Below are 13,996 nucleotides of genomic sequence, written 5' to 3'. Positions count from 1 at the left end.
TTGTTAAATGTTATAATTTGTTTATGTTCAACTGATTCGAAGCAAAGTTGGCTTCTGAACAAATGTAGACCTCTATACTTGATGGTACTACTGCTCTTCTCCTGAATTTAAGTTTATATGACAGAAGGTTTTGCTCGTTATTATCATGGAATAGTTCATGTGATCACCTTAATACCAGCTTAAAGAATCAAGCACCATGTACCGGTATTTTGCTGTCCCCAGTATCCTTAGCTATAAACAACAACCAAACAAGTCAGGGTAAGGGCCATCTGCATAAAAGCATGAACTTGCTCTTGTTTACAAGTTCAGTCAAACGTCCTTCTTCATCACTAGGTTCCAGAATGCAAATATTTAAGTAACAGTCGCATATAAGCACCACACGTGATTAAAACATGTGTCAAGTTCTTTGAAAAAAGTCGCTTACGAATTCGTCGTAAATCTGAAAACCGGATTTTTTTTTAGCAGAATAGTCCTATGAAGATGTCATGTGGAGAGGAGTTGTTATCACTGGCTTGATGGACAGTTCTGATGTTTAAAATTTAACTGTCTGCAGGGCAATGGAACCCAACATGGTTGAAGAAATACTAAAGTCTACAAAGGAGAAGAATGCCATTTAAACAACTCTCACAGGGGATGATGATTCCACTTCCTTCAATCGAGCAAGAGTTCAAGTTTGCCCCTTCTATGCATAAAGTATCAGATAAAAACTAAGTGAAAAGAATGTTCATCTTATCTCTTCAAGTCAAAAACACAAGTTAAAGAAATTTCAGTAAAAACCATCGATGCAATCGTTAAAGGCTTTAACATAGGTTATCTCAAGCAAAAGGAGATGTAGAACAAATCAGAGAGGGTTTACCCGTTGTTGTTCTACACAAGTTAAGGGACCACACTATCAATATCAAAAGATCCAACCAAAAAAACCCCACACATTTACCATTGGGTGCAGAGCTTACAAACATTAAACAGGAAAGATCATTGTTTTCGTTACTTAAAAATTTGGATCCAGAAAAATTAAGCAGTTACTGGACTCCAGCACAATCAACAACGAGAGTTTTAACAACGCCCTCCGGTCGAAAGCCCCTACAGACAATCATTAAAGTGATGATTGGAGTTTAGCATACCGTTTGTCGGCTTCTGTATGCCCCCCCCCCCCCCCAAAAAAAAAAGAAAGACATGCATATGTTTCTACGGTACAGCGAAGTACATAGAAGCGTTTAATAGGCGTTAACTCCACAAAAGTTTTTACGAAATGTTTTGAGTGACCTTTGTCCTATTCGTTACAGAGTTGAGAAAGACAAGAATTTGACTGTTTCGAATGTCTGTCTGGTCACTCTGTAATGATCTTTAAAGTCATCGATATTTTGTTAAAGGTCATCTTGCCAGCGACTTACAAGTGATTGGTAAATTTAGGCACACTGTCTTTAGGCATACACTTTTGTCCAAGTTCATTGTATGAAGACGTCGAATTCTGTTGAAAAAAAAGAGTATCATCAGTAAAGAGAAAAGCGAAAAAGGGTTCCATTCCTGTTCCGTGATCATAACTAGAGTATATTCGAGTGATTTATTGTAGAACTATGCGCAGAAACAACTTCAAGGACGAACTACAGTTCCCACTCGTAGGTTACCTATAACAAAATTTCTGTGAGCAAATTCTCACTATACTCTGTCCTGAGTTTTTGCTTTCACCGTTTTTCGCTTGATATTTCGATGGTAATATATACCTTTGTGCTCAAACTACGTTCATCCATTAATATGAAAAATGTCCAGATTATCTGTTTGGAAACGCCACCTCTACCGCTTCAGGTTTCAATACACATCCCAAAAGAGAAAATCTACGGGGACTTTGCATTGCATGAGCCCAGATGATAGCAATAAAAAATTGCGCGGTGTCCCGAGTACTTCCGAAGGAAGAAAAGATGTAAACATTTCTCATTATAAATCTCCGTACGAAATTTGTGTTCGTTCTTGTGATATTTTATGAGTGAAAAGGGATATTTTGTCCATGAAGATATCTAAGATATTTTCCATTTCATCTATTTCAACTATACTTCTTTCACGGGTGTGTGTATTTTTATTGATAATCATAAAAAGGGGTGGTAGTAATAACTTGGGACAGACTATAGTATTACCCCTGCTGTGTTGTGAATTTCTAAAATAAGACATTTAACAGGAAGTTGACTCCGATTAGTACAAAAATAAACTTAAACGTATGACATTCCTAATCAAATACATATAATATACATTAAAGTTTACAATGAAAAGTTACTAAGAAATATTTGGCGAAAATTTGTTTGAAATTTTAAGCTTAATATAAACTAAGTCGTCAATTAACAGGAAGTTGACGTCCTATTGGAACAAAAATAGATCTCAACGTATGCCTTGCCTAAACAAAAAGTGTCTTTAAATTTCTGTCACCTACTTTGACAACAACGAACTCCTCACAAGAAGTGGGAGAGTTCACTAAAAAGAAAGCAATTCTGAATTTCATTTCTTCCCAACTTCTACCTTTAACAAAATCCTGACCTGTTTCTATGAAAACAGCTCTTTCCCCATACTTCAGTTCTCTTTCTTCTGATCTTCTTTCCTGTCCCTTCCATAGAACCAGTTTACTCAGGTCGTCTGGATTTAATTATTAAAGAACAGCAAGATGGTTTGACTGTTCCAACAGATCCCATAAAGGTCATTAGCAGACGAAAGCAAGTGAAAGAAGACTCGGGGTCATGTCGGAAAACCAGGACTCAATTTTTTATGAAAAGCATAAGCAAACTTAAATGAACAGTTTTTTTTAATAAAAAAAAGACCTACCATTTAATTGCGTCAGTGCTGTACATTGTTTGCAACTGCCATACTTTTTGCCTATTCGTCCTAAAAATGAACGAATAAACTTTCAGTCACTTGGACTTCGTCCATTGTCTTGCGTCGTCCGCTAACAATTTCACATTTTAACTTCATAAAACTCCTAGGCCAATGGTTACCATATTTGTAGTGGAGCATTTCAATGGTAAGAAGACTGTAAATTGTGAAATTCAAGGCACCACAACCCCAATCTGATTAAAATAAGATCTTTGATCCGCTCTGACAAATTCGATGTCGCTACACAAAGATCTGAAGACATCCCATACAGGGTCACGTCAGAATGAACTTTGTATTAACCAATGAAATCTACGCTGGCAAAGTCGTTAGAGGCTACGCCAATTTGATAAGTCTCGAGGGTCTCCGAACGATAAAGCTTAAAATTTACTTCCGAAAGAAAAAAATGGCGGCGCCCACGAATAAACAAGACATTGGCAGTACCCCTAAAAAAGTGTACCCGCTAGGGAATTCCTGTCTTGTATGCGGCTTTTCATTTATACAGAAGTTAGTTGATAGTGATGGCAACACCACTATCAAAAAGTATTTAGACAAGAAGCTTCGCCTTTCCGTAGAACGACTGAAAATCGTGAAGGATGTGTGTAACATTACAAACGACGTCATATTCACTAGTGATACCGGTGTGTGCCAAAAGTGCTTCAGAAACATTGAAAAGGTCCTTAAAATTGAGAAGGAAGCAGCGACGCTCCGAGACTCTTTCAAGGCGTCTGTCCAAGTTACGATGCAAAGGTTTGTCAATCCACTGTATAACATTTAGCTGATCATGGATATCATTCTGTCCCTTTTAAAACGGCAATTTAGTAGAATTATTTTGATTTTAACACTGTTATGTTTAAAAAAAAAATCGCCAGATTCAGTCAGATTACAACGATAATCTCTCATGAAAATATGTTCCTTTTGTAAAAGATAACTGACAAGCAATAATGTCATGTTGAACAGGGTTTAATTGTGTAATAATAGCCCATTGTAATTAATGTTTGTTAGCATCATAATTAATCCACCTAATTATTACATGATTGTCTTTATTGGCTATTATTTTAAGAAATTAGTTTGTAAAGCAGGGTGTTTAAAATAAAAAGGCTTAACTAATATCCTATGTAGTTATGGTCATCCTGATCCACATGTAATGATTTGATATAATTATTTATACATGTATAATGTTTGTTAACTTTCAATTAATTAGTAAAATATAAAACCACCTAAAGCTTCACAACATCAATTGTTGTAGGTTAAGTGTCTGCGTGCCTTCCCCATCTAAATTTTTTATGGAAAAGAGAGAGATGAGGAGTCCATTGAAGGAAAATGTTCAGGTAAAGAGGGTCCGAACCAATCAAACAGATGATCTGCTCTTAGTGCCCATCAGACGGGTAACGCCTGTCAAGCTTGTTCCAATTCAGCCTGCTCCTCAGATGGTGGATACAAGCTCCAGCTCTGTAATTACAAGCAAAGCACGTCGTTCTCTTGGGGGTGACTTTAGCAAAAAGGTACACATTTGTCATTTAGTAAAGAATGTGTGATATTGTTTTAGTTTATTTTTGGATATGGGTCCAAAAAAATCAACTTTTTAAGTCCAGTTTTTGCATTTTGTCTGATGTCTTTTTCTGTTTTAAACCAGATCAAATTTCAAATGAAATCCAGATCAAATGTCAGTATTAAAGTTTATAAGAATGTCCTATCAATAATTTTAAAAAATCTAGAATATGTTATTTTTATGTAACTAAAACATGATCAATTTGGGATAATCAGCATTGCATAGGTTTATTTCTACTGCCTTCCAATGTGAATGTGTTTTTTAATTGAAGACCAAATCATGTGTCAGAATTTTAATGAATTGAGTATTTGTCATAAATTTTAGGAGAATAAAGCTGATAAACATGACACTGTTTATAAAAATGGAGAAGTTGAGGTATAGTGTTCATGATTAAGTTTAGGTTTAGATATTTACTAAACTTATATGTTGGTCAATTTTTTTCTGATGAAAATTTATTGTCAGTTGATTATACTGACAAGTTCAACTCTGAATTCAGTGGCGTCGGAAGCAAATTGAAAGGGGGGGGGGGGGGCTTTATAGACTCATCAGAAATCTTGAAAAGCAAACAAAAAGGATTATGGTTATGGTTATGCCTACTTTTGCACCCCCCCCCGGTTCCGACGCCAATGTAATTAATATTTGTTATATATGAACATGAATGTGATATATCATGTTTTCCATTCTGCATGTTTCGTAGGCACAGCTATGCCTTATTTTGTCATTATTTTCAGTACGGATCAATGATCATCTTCTAATTTGAATGAAAACTTAAAAACAATATAGTAGATCATACTCATAGATTACTGCTAGTATATATTGAAATTTTTGCAATATATACAAAATAGATCAAAGAAGAAGTGATCAGTAATCCCATTCATATTGTTAAAAGTTTGACTGCTTTCCTTTTTGTTTGTTTGTTTATTTGTTTGTTTGTCTATATTACTTAATGTACTTATGTATGTCATAAGTTTGTTCTTAATTTTGTTCTTTATTTTGTTGACAGATATCAACACTCTAGAATATGCCTCAAGATGTTCTTTAATTTGTCAAATATTGACAAATATTTGCATAACTATGAAGGAAAGGATTTCTATTCATAACTGCTGTACATGTAAGACTCGTATAAATAAATGAAATACTTAATAATTATAATGAAGCTAAGCACGACTTGTAAATGGAAAATTTATCATTATCATTATATGCAATATTTTTATTTAGCCCTATAATGCCTTACCTATCTTACATGTATGGATATATTTACATTGAAAATAATGCTTGACTTCTATAAAATTATAAAAAGTTGAACAGTAAATATACCATGGCAGTGTAAAAAAGTAATAATCAACTGTACATGAAATTGCACCATAAACACAAATTGCACTTTATGCATATACATTGTGAAATCAGGTGTAGTGAGTGTGAATTGAATTTATGTGTACCCATTGAATGATTACTGAGAATACTGAAAAACTGTCTTTTTGCTAGTCATGTTAAGCTTATATCAAATTATTCAAAGTACATTTTAAATATTAGCCCTTCAATGTGATTATCATGCAAATCAGCTAATTTTTTAATATACTTACTCTTATTAAAGGTATATGTGCATTACCCAAGTGGAAAGAAAACAGCCCTGATTACTTCGGAAGTTCACAGAAGCATTTGCCGAACAATAGTGGGAGGAAACAATGTTGAAAGGACCATTGTTAACAACCTTTGCTCATCTCACCCTGAGGAGGTTACAAATGGGGCAGCGAAAATGATCAAGAAAGAGGCACTTGCTCTTTGTAAGAGGGGGTCGGGGTCCATTCTCCAGAGTAAGGACTTTAAAGATTTTTTTGAATTTAAGTGGCAGCAAATGAAGGAAGAACTCCAAAGAAGATGCCCTACAATTCTTTCTTTACTATCAGCTGTAGTAAGTGACCAGGAGCTCTCCAGTGATAGCAAATCAGTCATCCATGTTATGGTATCTGCTGCCATTGCATTGCATGGGAGAAACCAAGAAATGTCCCTTTTCCAGTACATGATTGCCTTTGTGTTAACTCATGGTGGATGTATTCAAAGGGTATGATTATTAACAATGTTATATATTGCCTATGTACATAATTCAGTAGCAAAACAAATACAGGTACAAGCAATTAATTTTTGCTTGCAAGAGTCAAAGGCTAAAAAAAAACCTTTCCTATTGCTTATTACCTTATGTTAACTTCTCAACCAACCAAACTTGGTACAACCTGCCTTCGGGGGGATTTGGGGGGGGGGGGGCTCTACAATAGGGGACCAATGGTGTAAGTCTTGTAAAATACGGTATGGAATTATTTTGATGCATGTTTGTATTGTTTTGTAGGATATTGAACGACTGTCAAATATTGGATTATGTGTACATCCGAAGACCATTCATAGAAAATTAGAAACTTGGAAGGAACTAGTAGATTTGAAAGTGAAAGAAATGAGGGATTCCTGGGCTGATAGTGGAAATGTGAAATATCAATTAGTCGGGGACAATTGGGACAAGAACATTTTGCCATCTTACAGGACTTCAGAACGAGGAACACTGTCACTGCATCTCTTCAACGTCATTGCGGTTCAAGATAGAGTTCCACCCTTATCGGATCTCCACAGAATAGAGGAAAGAGATGCCAAACAAATCTGTGAATTTATACCGTCTGTTGCTGAGCAAAAACAATTGATGAGAGAATTAGTGTTCATATTTGCAACTTCCATTATTGAGCACAATCCTCAACTTCAAAGGGTGTACAGCTCTATTTATCCAAAGCATTTGGATCACCCTTACAGTCATTTCTCTGGGCTAAAAACATTCCAAGTAATTATTACACATTTATTATATACTATTGTCAATAAACGTGACTGTTAGATTCAATAAGATATCTAGCATTTCAATTACGGTAATAATGAACAATGACTGGTTAAAGAATAGTTTCTAAATTATATTTTCAGTACCCTCTTGGACTGTTTGACTGTAATGAAAACAAGACCCAAGAACTCATTGCTCTTTTGAAGAAACTTTCCAATGACTTCATACCATTCAAGAATGGAAACATTGTTGAGCCTGTGTTTTTTGGAGGTAAATATTATTTTGTCTTTAGGCTATACTTGTAATTTTATAACATAAGAAATGTGTAATATTTGTAGATGTTAATTTAATTATCCAAATTCCAAAATAATGATTTTTTTGCCAGAATATTATTTAAAGTTTTGATATTCAATTTAAGGTAAGTGCTGATTGTAGAAAACATTGATATTTTAGGGGACAGATTAACAGACGAGAGAGTTCAATCAGCTCAAAAAGCTATGAAGAATGCAGTAACAGCAAGAGAAAAATTAGAAGGGTTTATTTCCAAAATAGAAGATTTTCATAGGCTGATGAATTTCTTAGAGGTACCTATCTAAATTTTTTTAAATAATTCTTAACGTTTTGTTTGTCTTTGTTTCAAGATAAATTGTGAGACTTATTTGCCGAATGAAAAAGATTCAAAAAGTTATTATAGAGCATTTCTCTTTCTTAACATCTTTTGAGTTTTCTCTTTATCCCTTATGGTATATGTATCAAGTTGACTAGTTTTATATTATTATTTAATCATGATTATGTTATAGGCAATAGCCAAGCTGACTTTCAGCACAGAGAGTGGACAAGATCCTGGGACTCTTTATTTCTACAGAAATCTGTTGAACCATAGAGGTGTGAAAGGTGAAGTGAAGAATGCATATCGCCCTTACAAGCTCCTTTTCTACACTGTATTTGATGCCATTTGTCAGTTGCTTCTCCTTCATCATTTCCACCTGACAGAAGCTGATTCGAACATCCCATTTCCAGAGGGATTCCAGGAACTATCAAAGAAGGATAAAGTGGAATGGTTGAACTTGGTGGCAAGTGAAATCTTACAGACATGGTTTTTTGAAAATGAAGAAGACATTTGTAAAGAATTGAGGGAAGTGTTAGATGATCCACAACACTCGGAGAACTACTGGTTGTCTGGTGCACTTGAAAATGAACGTTTGAAATGTCACTTTTGCGAAGCAACATATGCCTGCGTGGGTTCTCTTCAAGCACATGAGCAAAAGAAGCATGATGTTCAAATTCCTCCAAAGAAGCCCAAAACCAAAAAGAAGAGCAGAGATGAGCTTCAAGATTATGTTGTCATGTTATTTAAACTTTTAATTATTCACAAAAACTTGGACACAGCAGTCGACATGGGGGATGGGGAGCGGTCAGTTAGGTCAGCTAAATACGAATTGCCTCTTTACAACAAGACAAACAAAGTGAAATACCTAATAGGCTCTATTCATCTGACAGCCTTAACTTCATGTACTGGGATACTTCCTGAAGATCTTAGGCAAAGACTTGTTGCAAACAGATTCGTCAATCTTCAAGGTGGACAAAATAACAACATAGCACTCGATGAATACCTTGAAATGGTTAACCGTGACAGTAAAGTGGCATGCACTGGAAATCAGACAAAGGAGAGCATCATTCTTCATTCCAAGGAATATCCGCACTTGGTAAATTTTGTTAAACATTTCGATGAAATTGCAAGTGTACGTCAGAAGAAAGGTTTCCATCATCTACCTTCATATCAAAGTGATGTCCAAAAAGTTCTACAGGATCTAATGCAGAATGATATTCTCGTGTATGACCCTAACAGAACATTTCGCTGTCAAAAACTTATCATTGATAGGAATCCATATGTGAACTGTTTTACAAAACTTCCTATAATGATTCATCGACATAAACCAAATCTGCCATATTGTCGACTTAGGAATATGCAATATTAAATCTGGACTTTATGTTAGATTATACATGTACATGTACCAGCTTGGTACTTGCACACGTATGTTTATGTACATGTATGTTATAAAACTTTGTATGATGTTCTAAGAATCAGTTGTCAAGAACTACAAGCAAGTTTGTGTACATCCTGCCTTATGTGCATGGCATTTTTTTTAAAAATTTTGTAGTACATATGTGTATCAAAATATGTTAAATGATTACCAGTAAGTCCTAGGATTGCAGGATTTTGTGCATGGCAATTTTTTTAAAATTGTGTAGTACAGATGTTATTGTATCAAAATATGTTAGATGATTAAGTCCTAGGATTGCAGGATTTGTTGTTGTATTCTCAGTTCCTACTATTGTTGATGCTATTTTACCAAAACATGTCCAATGGAAAATTATTGAAGTAGTGAAAATGGAGGGTGAGCAGACAGGCAACTGAATTTAAAATATGCATATTCAAAACATCTGCATGCATTTTTGTAATTAAGATATATTTTGTAACAAATATTTTCAAGTCAACAAATTTATTCTGTATGTCACATAAGAATTTTTACAGCTATAGTTTGCATTCCTACAAAGAATGCCATATCTGCACTTATTATGGTACCTGTAATTTTATGTTGAACTATAAAAAAAGAACAAATGTTTGTATCGTACATTGAGTTGGATTTAATATTTCTAATGCTTCATAACACATCACAATAGCAACTGTTCTTATCAGATTTCAAGGTTAAAGTTCAATTCTGAGGCAAATGTACTTTCCCAACAGTCCTCTGTATTTTCTGAATTATCACTACAAGTACTGTCCGTGTCAGTTAGAACTTCATTCTCTAAAAGTCTCTCTAAAAGAAGTAGTTCACAATTGTCACATTTACAACCTTTTTGGCAAATATCACAACAAGTATGTACTCCTGTGTCTTTTTCTAGCTCTTTTAAATCCGAGTCCACCAAAAAATGCCTCATAATATTCAATCTTCTGCAGTCACTTGAACAAAGAATCTCTTTCATATCTTTATTTAAACGCCGCAGATGATAGGAATTAAACAGTATCATTGCTATTGACTGTTCACCATTTCTTCCTATTCTACCTATTTCTTGAACTAAATCTACAATATTGTCAGGCATTCCAAACAAAATAACAGAACAACAATTTGACACATCAATACCCATTCCCAATGCATTTGTACATATAACTAATCTTTTTTTACTACTGTTTGTTTTATCTCCCAAAAACTTAACTATTTCTTCCTTTTTGGATGGGGGAGTTTCTGAATGAAACATATCAATTAAGGAGCCAAATGTCTCCTCATCCAGCTCTTTAGAAAAATAAGAGTAAAGTTTTGACACATCATTAATACTGTAACAATACAACAGGGTTTTTGGAAAATCACCAGCCAATTGTTTCAAACCATCTACAAGCCATGACATTGCAATTTCCAGTTCATTTGAAACTTTACACACTGAAAGGTTAATGTTGGCTTTGTTTGGAGACTTGAAAATTTCCACAGTGTTTGGTCCAAAACACAACTGCTTCATTACTCGTTTCTTAATTTTTTGTGTGCAGGTTGCACTCAATGCCACAACATTGGCTTGTGGAAATAAAGAACGCAGTTCTCCAACAGAAGCAAACCACTTTCTGAAAGCTTGTTTATTTAGTCCACTTATGTCTTCACCCCTGAAAAATAAAGGACCTCATGATCATGATGTTTTACTCTATAATTACTGTGGAATCATTTTTATTCGTGGGGGTCAATGTTCATGGACAGCCAAAATTGTCCTGGTTCATGGGGACGTTATTTAGTTGGTAGTAATCGGGACAACTTTAATGAATATTAAACAATGCTTGTATATATGTTTGTGGGAATGTAAATTCGTGGGCTAGGATTACCCACGAAAGCCATCAACATTGGTCCTCCACGAACAACAATGATTCCACAGTATTATAGTCTAAACTTAAACTACTGGTTCAGTGTTTTAGCTATAATATTTCAGTAGATTGAAAAAAAAACTTATTTTGATTAACTCTGCCAATTGAGAAATATGCCTATGTGTGACATTTATTTCAGCAGATTGAAAAGAAACTGTTGCTTACAGCAGTTACCAATTCTCAACAAAACATTACAAATATAAACATTCTAACGACAGCATCAATTTTAATCTCTGTAAACTATTATTCAGAGAAAGTTATGGAAGCCTGGAATATAATTACCATGTTGCAATGGTGTGGAACTCGTCTATAACGATGGAACAAACTTTCAACTTTGTTATGCCCTCTCTCCACCCAGCATCATTTATAACTCGTTCTGGGGATGCATATATGATATCTATTTCCCCATTCAGGATACGGGCATCGCTTTCTACACTTGATCCTGTAAACAAGGTACATGTAATTAATCCTCAGTTGACTTCAAGTATGGCGAGGGGAAGTCCAGGAGAGGGTGTTATTATTTGAACAGTTCAGACACGTTTACTCATTAATATTGTTACATTGTAATAGTAGTGGGTCATTGAAATAATTCAGAAAAATACCATACCTATGTATGCTGCCGAAACACTTTTTATTGTTGCTAACTTCGCCACCTGGTCCTGCATCAATGCAACTAAAGGACAGCACACTAACATGACACTTTGGTTAAAATCTGCTCTTATCTCGCGAATAACCGGCAAGAATACGTGAAAAGGAAGCGATTTTCCAAATCCTGTTGGCAATATAACTAAACAGTCTTTCCTTTCGACTAATATATCCAATATTTGTCTCTGTTCCGGCTTTAAAGAGTCAATACTAAAACTTGACAACGATTTCTTCAATGCTTCATCTGTGTCCGCCATTTTTAAAGCTATACCGAACATGAAATGAAAAGCGTACAGTGATTGGTTAATATGAAAGAGTTTCATTGGCTGACCCTGGGTCATGAAAGTTCATTCTGACGTGACCCTGTATGGGATGTCTTCAGATCTTTGTGTAGCGACATCGAATTTGTCAGAGCGGATCAAAGATCTTATTTTAATCAGATTGCCACAACCCCAAAGCGCCACAGGCGGGTCAAAGAGGCCAAATTATTAAAAGTCGTGTTTTTTTCTACTCCCTCACATGTAAGGGGAAAAGAAATAAAAGCATTGTTATAATGTCTTTGAAGCCTGCTACCAAAATTGTATAATTCATGGCCCCTGGGTCAGAGGTTCAGGCTCTAGGATGAGGCCAATATAACCATATAGTATAAATGTATGAGGTCATAGAAAATATCACAGGATGAACGCCTGCCATTCAGTCAACTGAATGGTCTGGAAAGGTGACTGAATGGCATAGCTATATGCATATGCCGGTTGACTGAATGACAGAGGTTCATCCTGTGTCTTCCTTTTTACTCCCATGTAACCTATATGCAAGATTATGATGTCCTTGGAGTCTTCTATATTAAGTGTGAATTCATTACCTCTAGAATACGGGTTTAAGGCCCTAGCGCGGGGCCAATATAGCCATATTGTGAAAATGTAAAAAAAAACCTTACAGTCTGTCACAAGATATATATGCTGCACATTTGGGCGATTTTTAAAGCTGCTTGGTCAAATTTTATATAATTTTTTAGGACGCTTTTAAATGATGGTTATGTCAAGTATGTGTATAATAATAGACATTGCAGTAGTTTTCCCTGTCAATTTAGCCAAATTTCAATGTACAAAATTTGTTAACATAACAAACGACAAAAAAGCGCATCGCATTATTTCGCCTCATGTTAAAAGTCGCCCCTGAATTAGAGACGGTATGGTTGTATATAAAACCGTTTTAACAAGAGCTTGGAATTTCTGTAGGTTTGCTCATCAAAACAAGCTGTCAAATATTGACCTGTTTCTTCTAATTTGCCAAGAGATTCATAGACTGTCAAAATTGGAAAGTTGTTAGCCAAGATCTGCTCTGCTGTGTGAAATTGACGCTGTTTTAGTGAAATATACATCTCTGGGTTAGGTCGGGCAAATGTCATTGCGCTTAATATATTCATATCTATTAGCCAATGACAGGGCAGTTAACCATTAGTAGACCCCGCCTTCAAATCGGAGTTTGTCACGTACTACCCAAAGTCAAAGCTCTTGTTGAAACGAATCAACGACTTCGACATTGCTATAAATAAGGGTCATAATGTTCAGGTAAATTAGAAAAAAAGGTGTACATTTTAATCGCTTTGCTTTGTTTACAATCGATGCAAAACATGCGGGTTGAATAAATCCAATCATACGGCGGACGAAACCAAACGGTTCCCTTTTCTAAACATTCTCGTTATGCATTTTGGTTTGTTTTTTCGTTTTTATATTTATATATTAGAATTTTTAATTTTATTTAAATATTTCTAACTTTAAAAGGGGACCGATTCTGCTTGTGTATATAGGAGAAAGTCCATAACTTTCTTAGGTAATTTGTTTGTATGGAAAATTATTTAAATACTGTAAAAATAAAAAAATCGGACCAAGATCGAAGCTTTAATAAAAATACACATACAGACGTACGCAATAATTAAACCGCAAACATCAAAATGGTGGGTGTTTAAGCGTGAAGCGAAACGTAATCGGTTCAATGTCGAAACAAGTCTAACATCGCTTACCGTTTTTTTAATACTTCGTCATTTCACCCTTAAAGTCAAGATCTAAAAAAATAAAGAGAAGGTGCATACAGGTTAATAAAATTCAAGAAACTTTTAGCCAAATTTTCAAAAGCCAAATTTTCAAAAACCTTCCTCTCTACCCCCACACATGTGAGCAAAAATACCCAGAATGCATGGTTATAATGTCCATGAAGCCTTCTACGTAAT

The 13,996-nt window shown here is 35.0% G+C and overlaps 2 protein-coding genes across 3 annotated transcripts; one reads left to right on the top strand and one right to left on the bottom strand.

Annotated features, from left to right (window-relative positions):
• Positions 1–3,044: 3,044 nt before the first annotated feature.
• LOC105334904 (uncharacterized) lies at positions 3,045–9,838 on the top strand. Of its 2 annotated transcripts, XM_066088108.1 has the most exons (8): positions 3,045–3,600; positions 4,100–4,355; positions 5,997–6,216; positions 6,310–6,464; positions 6,747–7,223; positions 7,358–7,484; positions 7,668–7,798; positions 8,015–9,838. In XM_066088108.1, exons 1-8 carry the CDS (start codon positions 3,137–3,139, stop codon positions 9,191–9,193), a joined length of 3,009 nt encoding a protein of 1,002 aa, XP_065944180.1. In that variant the 5' UTR covers positions 3,045–3,136; the 3' UTR covers positions 9,194–9,838. The 2 variants fall into 2 exon arrangements, with proteins under 2 accessions (XP_065944180.1, XP_065944179.1); XM_066088107.1 differs by having other exon boundaries at positions 5,997–6,464.
• A 10-nt stretch (positions 9,839–9,848) lies between these two features.
• Positions 9,849–12,209, bottom strand: LOC117685996 (bifunctional 3'-5' exonuclease/ATP-dependent helicase WRN). Its single transcript, XM_066088109.1, has 3 exons — positions 11,729–12,209; positions 11,404–11,563; positions 9,849–10,869 (listed from the first exon to the last, which is right to left on the bottom strand). The coding sequence occupies exons 1-3, from the start codon at positions 12,105–12,107 to the stop codon at positions 9,912–9,914; spliced, it is 1,497 nt and encodes a 498-aa protein (XP_065944181.1). The 5' UTR covers positions 12,108–12,209; the 3' UTR covers positions 9,849–9,911.
• Positions 12,210–13,996: the final 1,787 nt, after the last annotated feature.

The sequence above is a fragment of the Magallana gigas genome, chromosome 6 (assembly GCF_963853765.1).
Source record: "Magallana gigas chromosome 6, xbMagGiga1.1, whole genome shotgun sequence".
In the NCBI taxonomy this organism is placed as follows: domain Eukaryota; kingdom Metazoa; phylum Mollusca; class Bivalvia; order Ostreida; family Ostreidae; genus Magallana; species Magallana gigas.
Note: the sequence above shows the minus strand (reverse complement) of the source record. Positions and strands in the feature narration are given on the sequence as shown.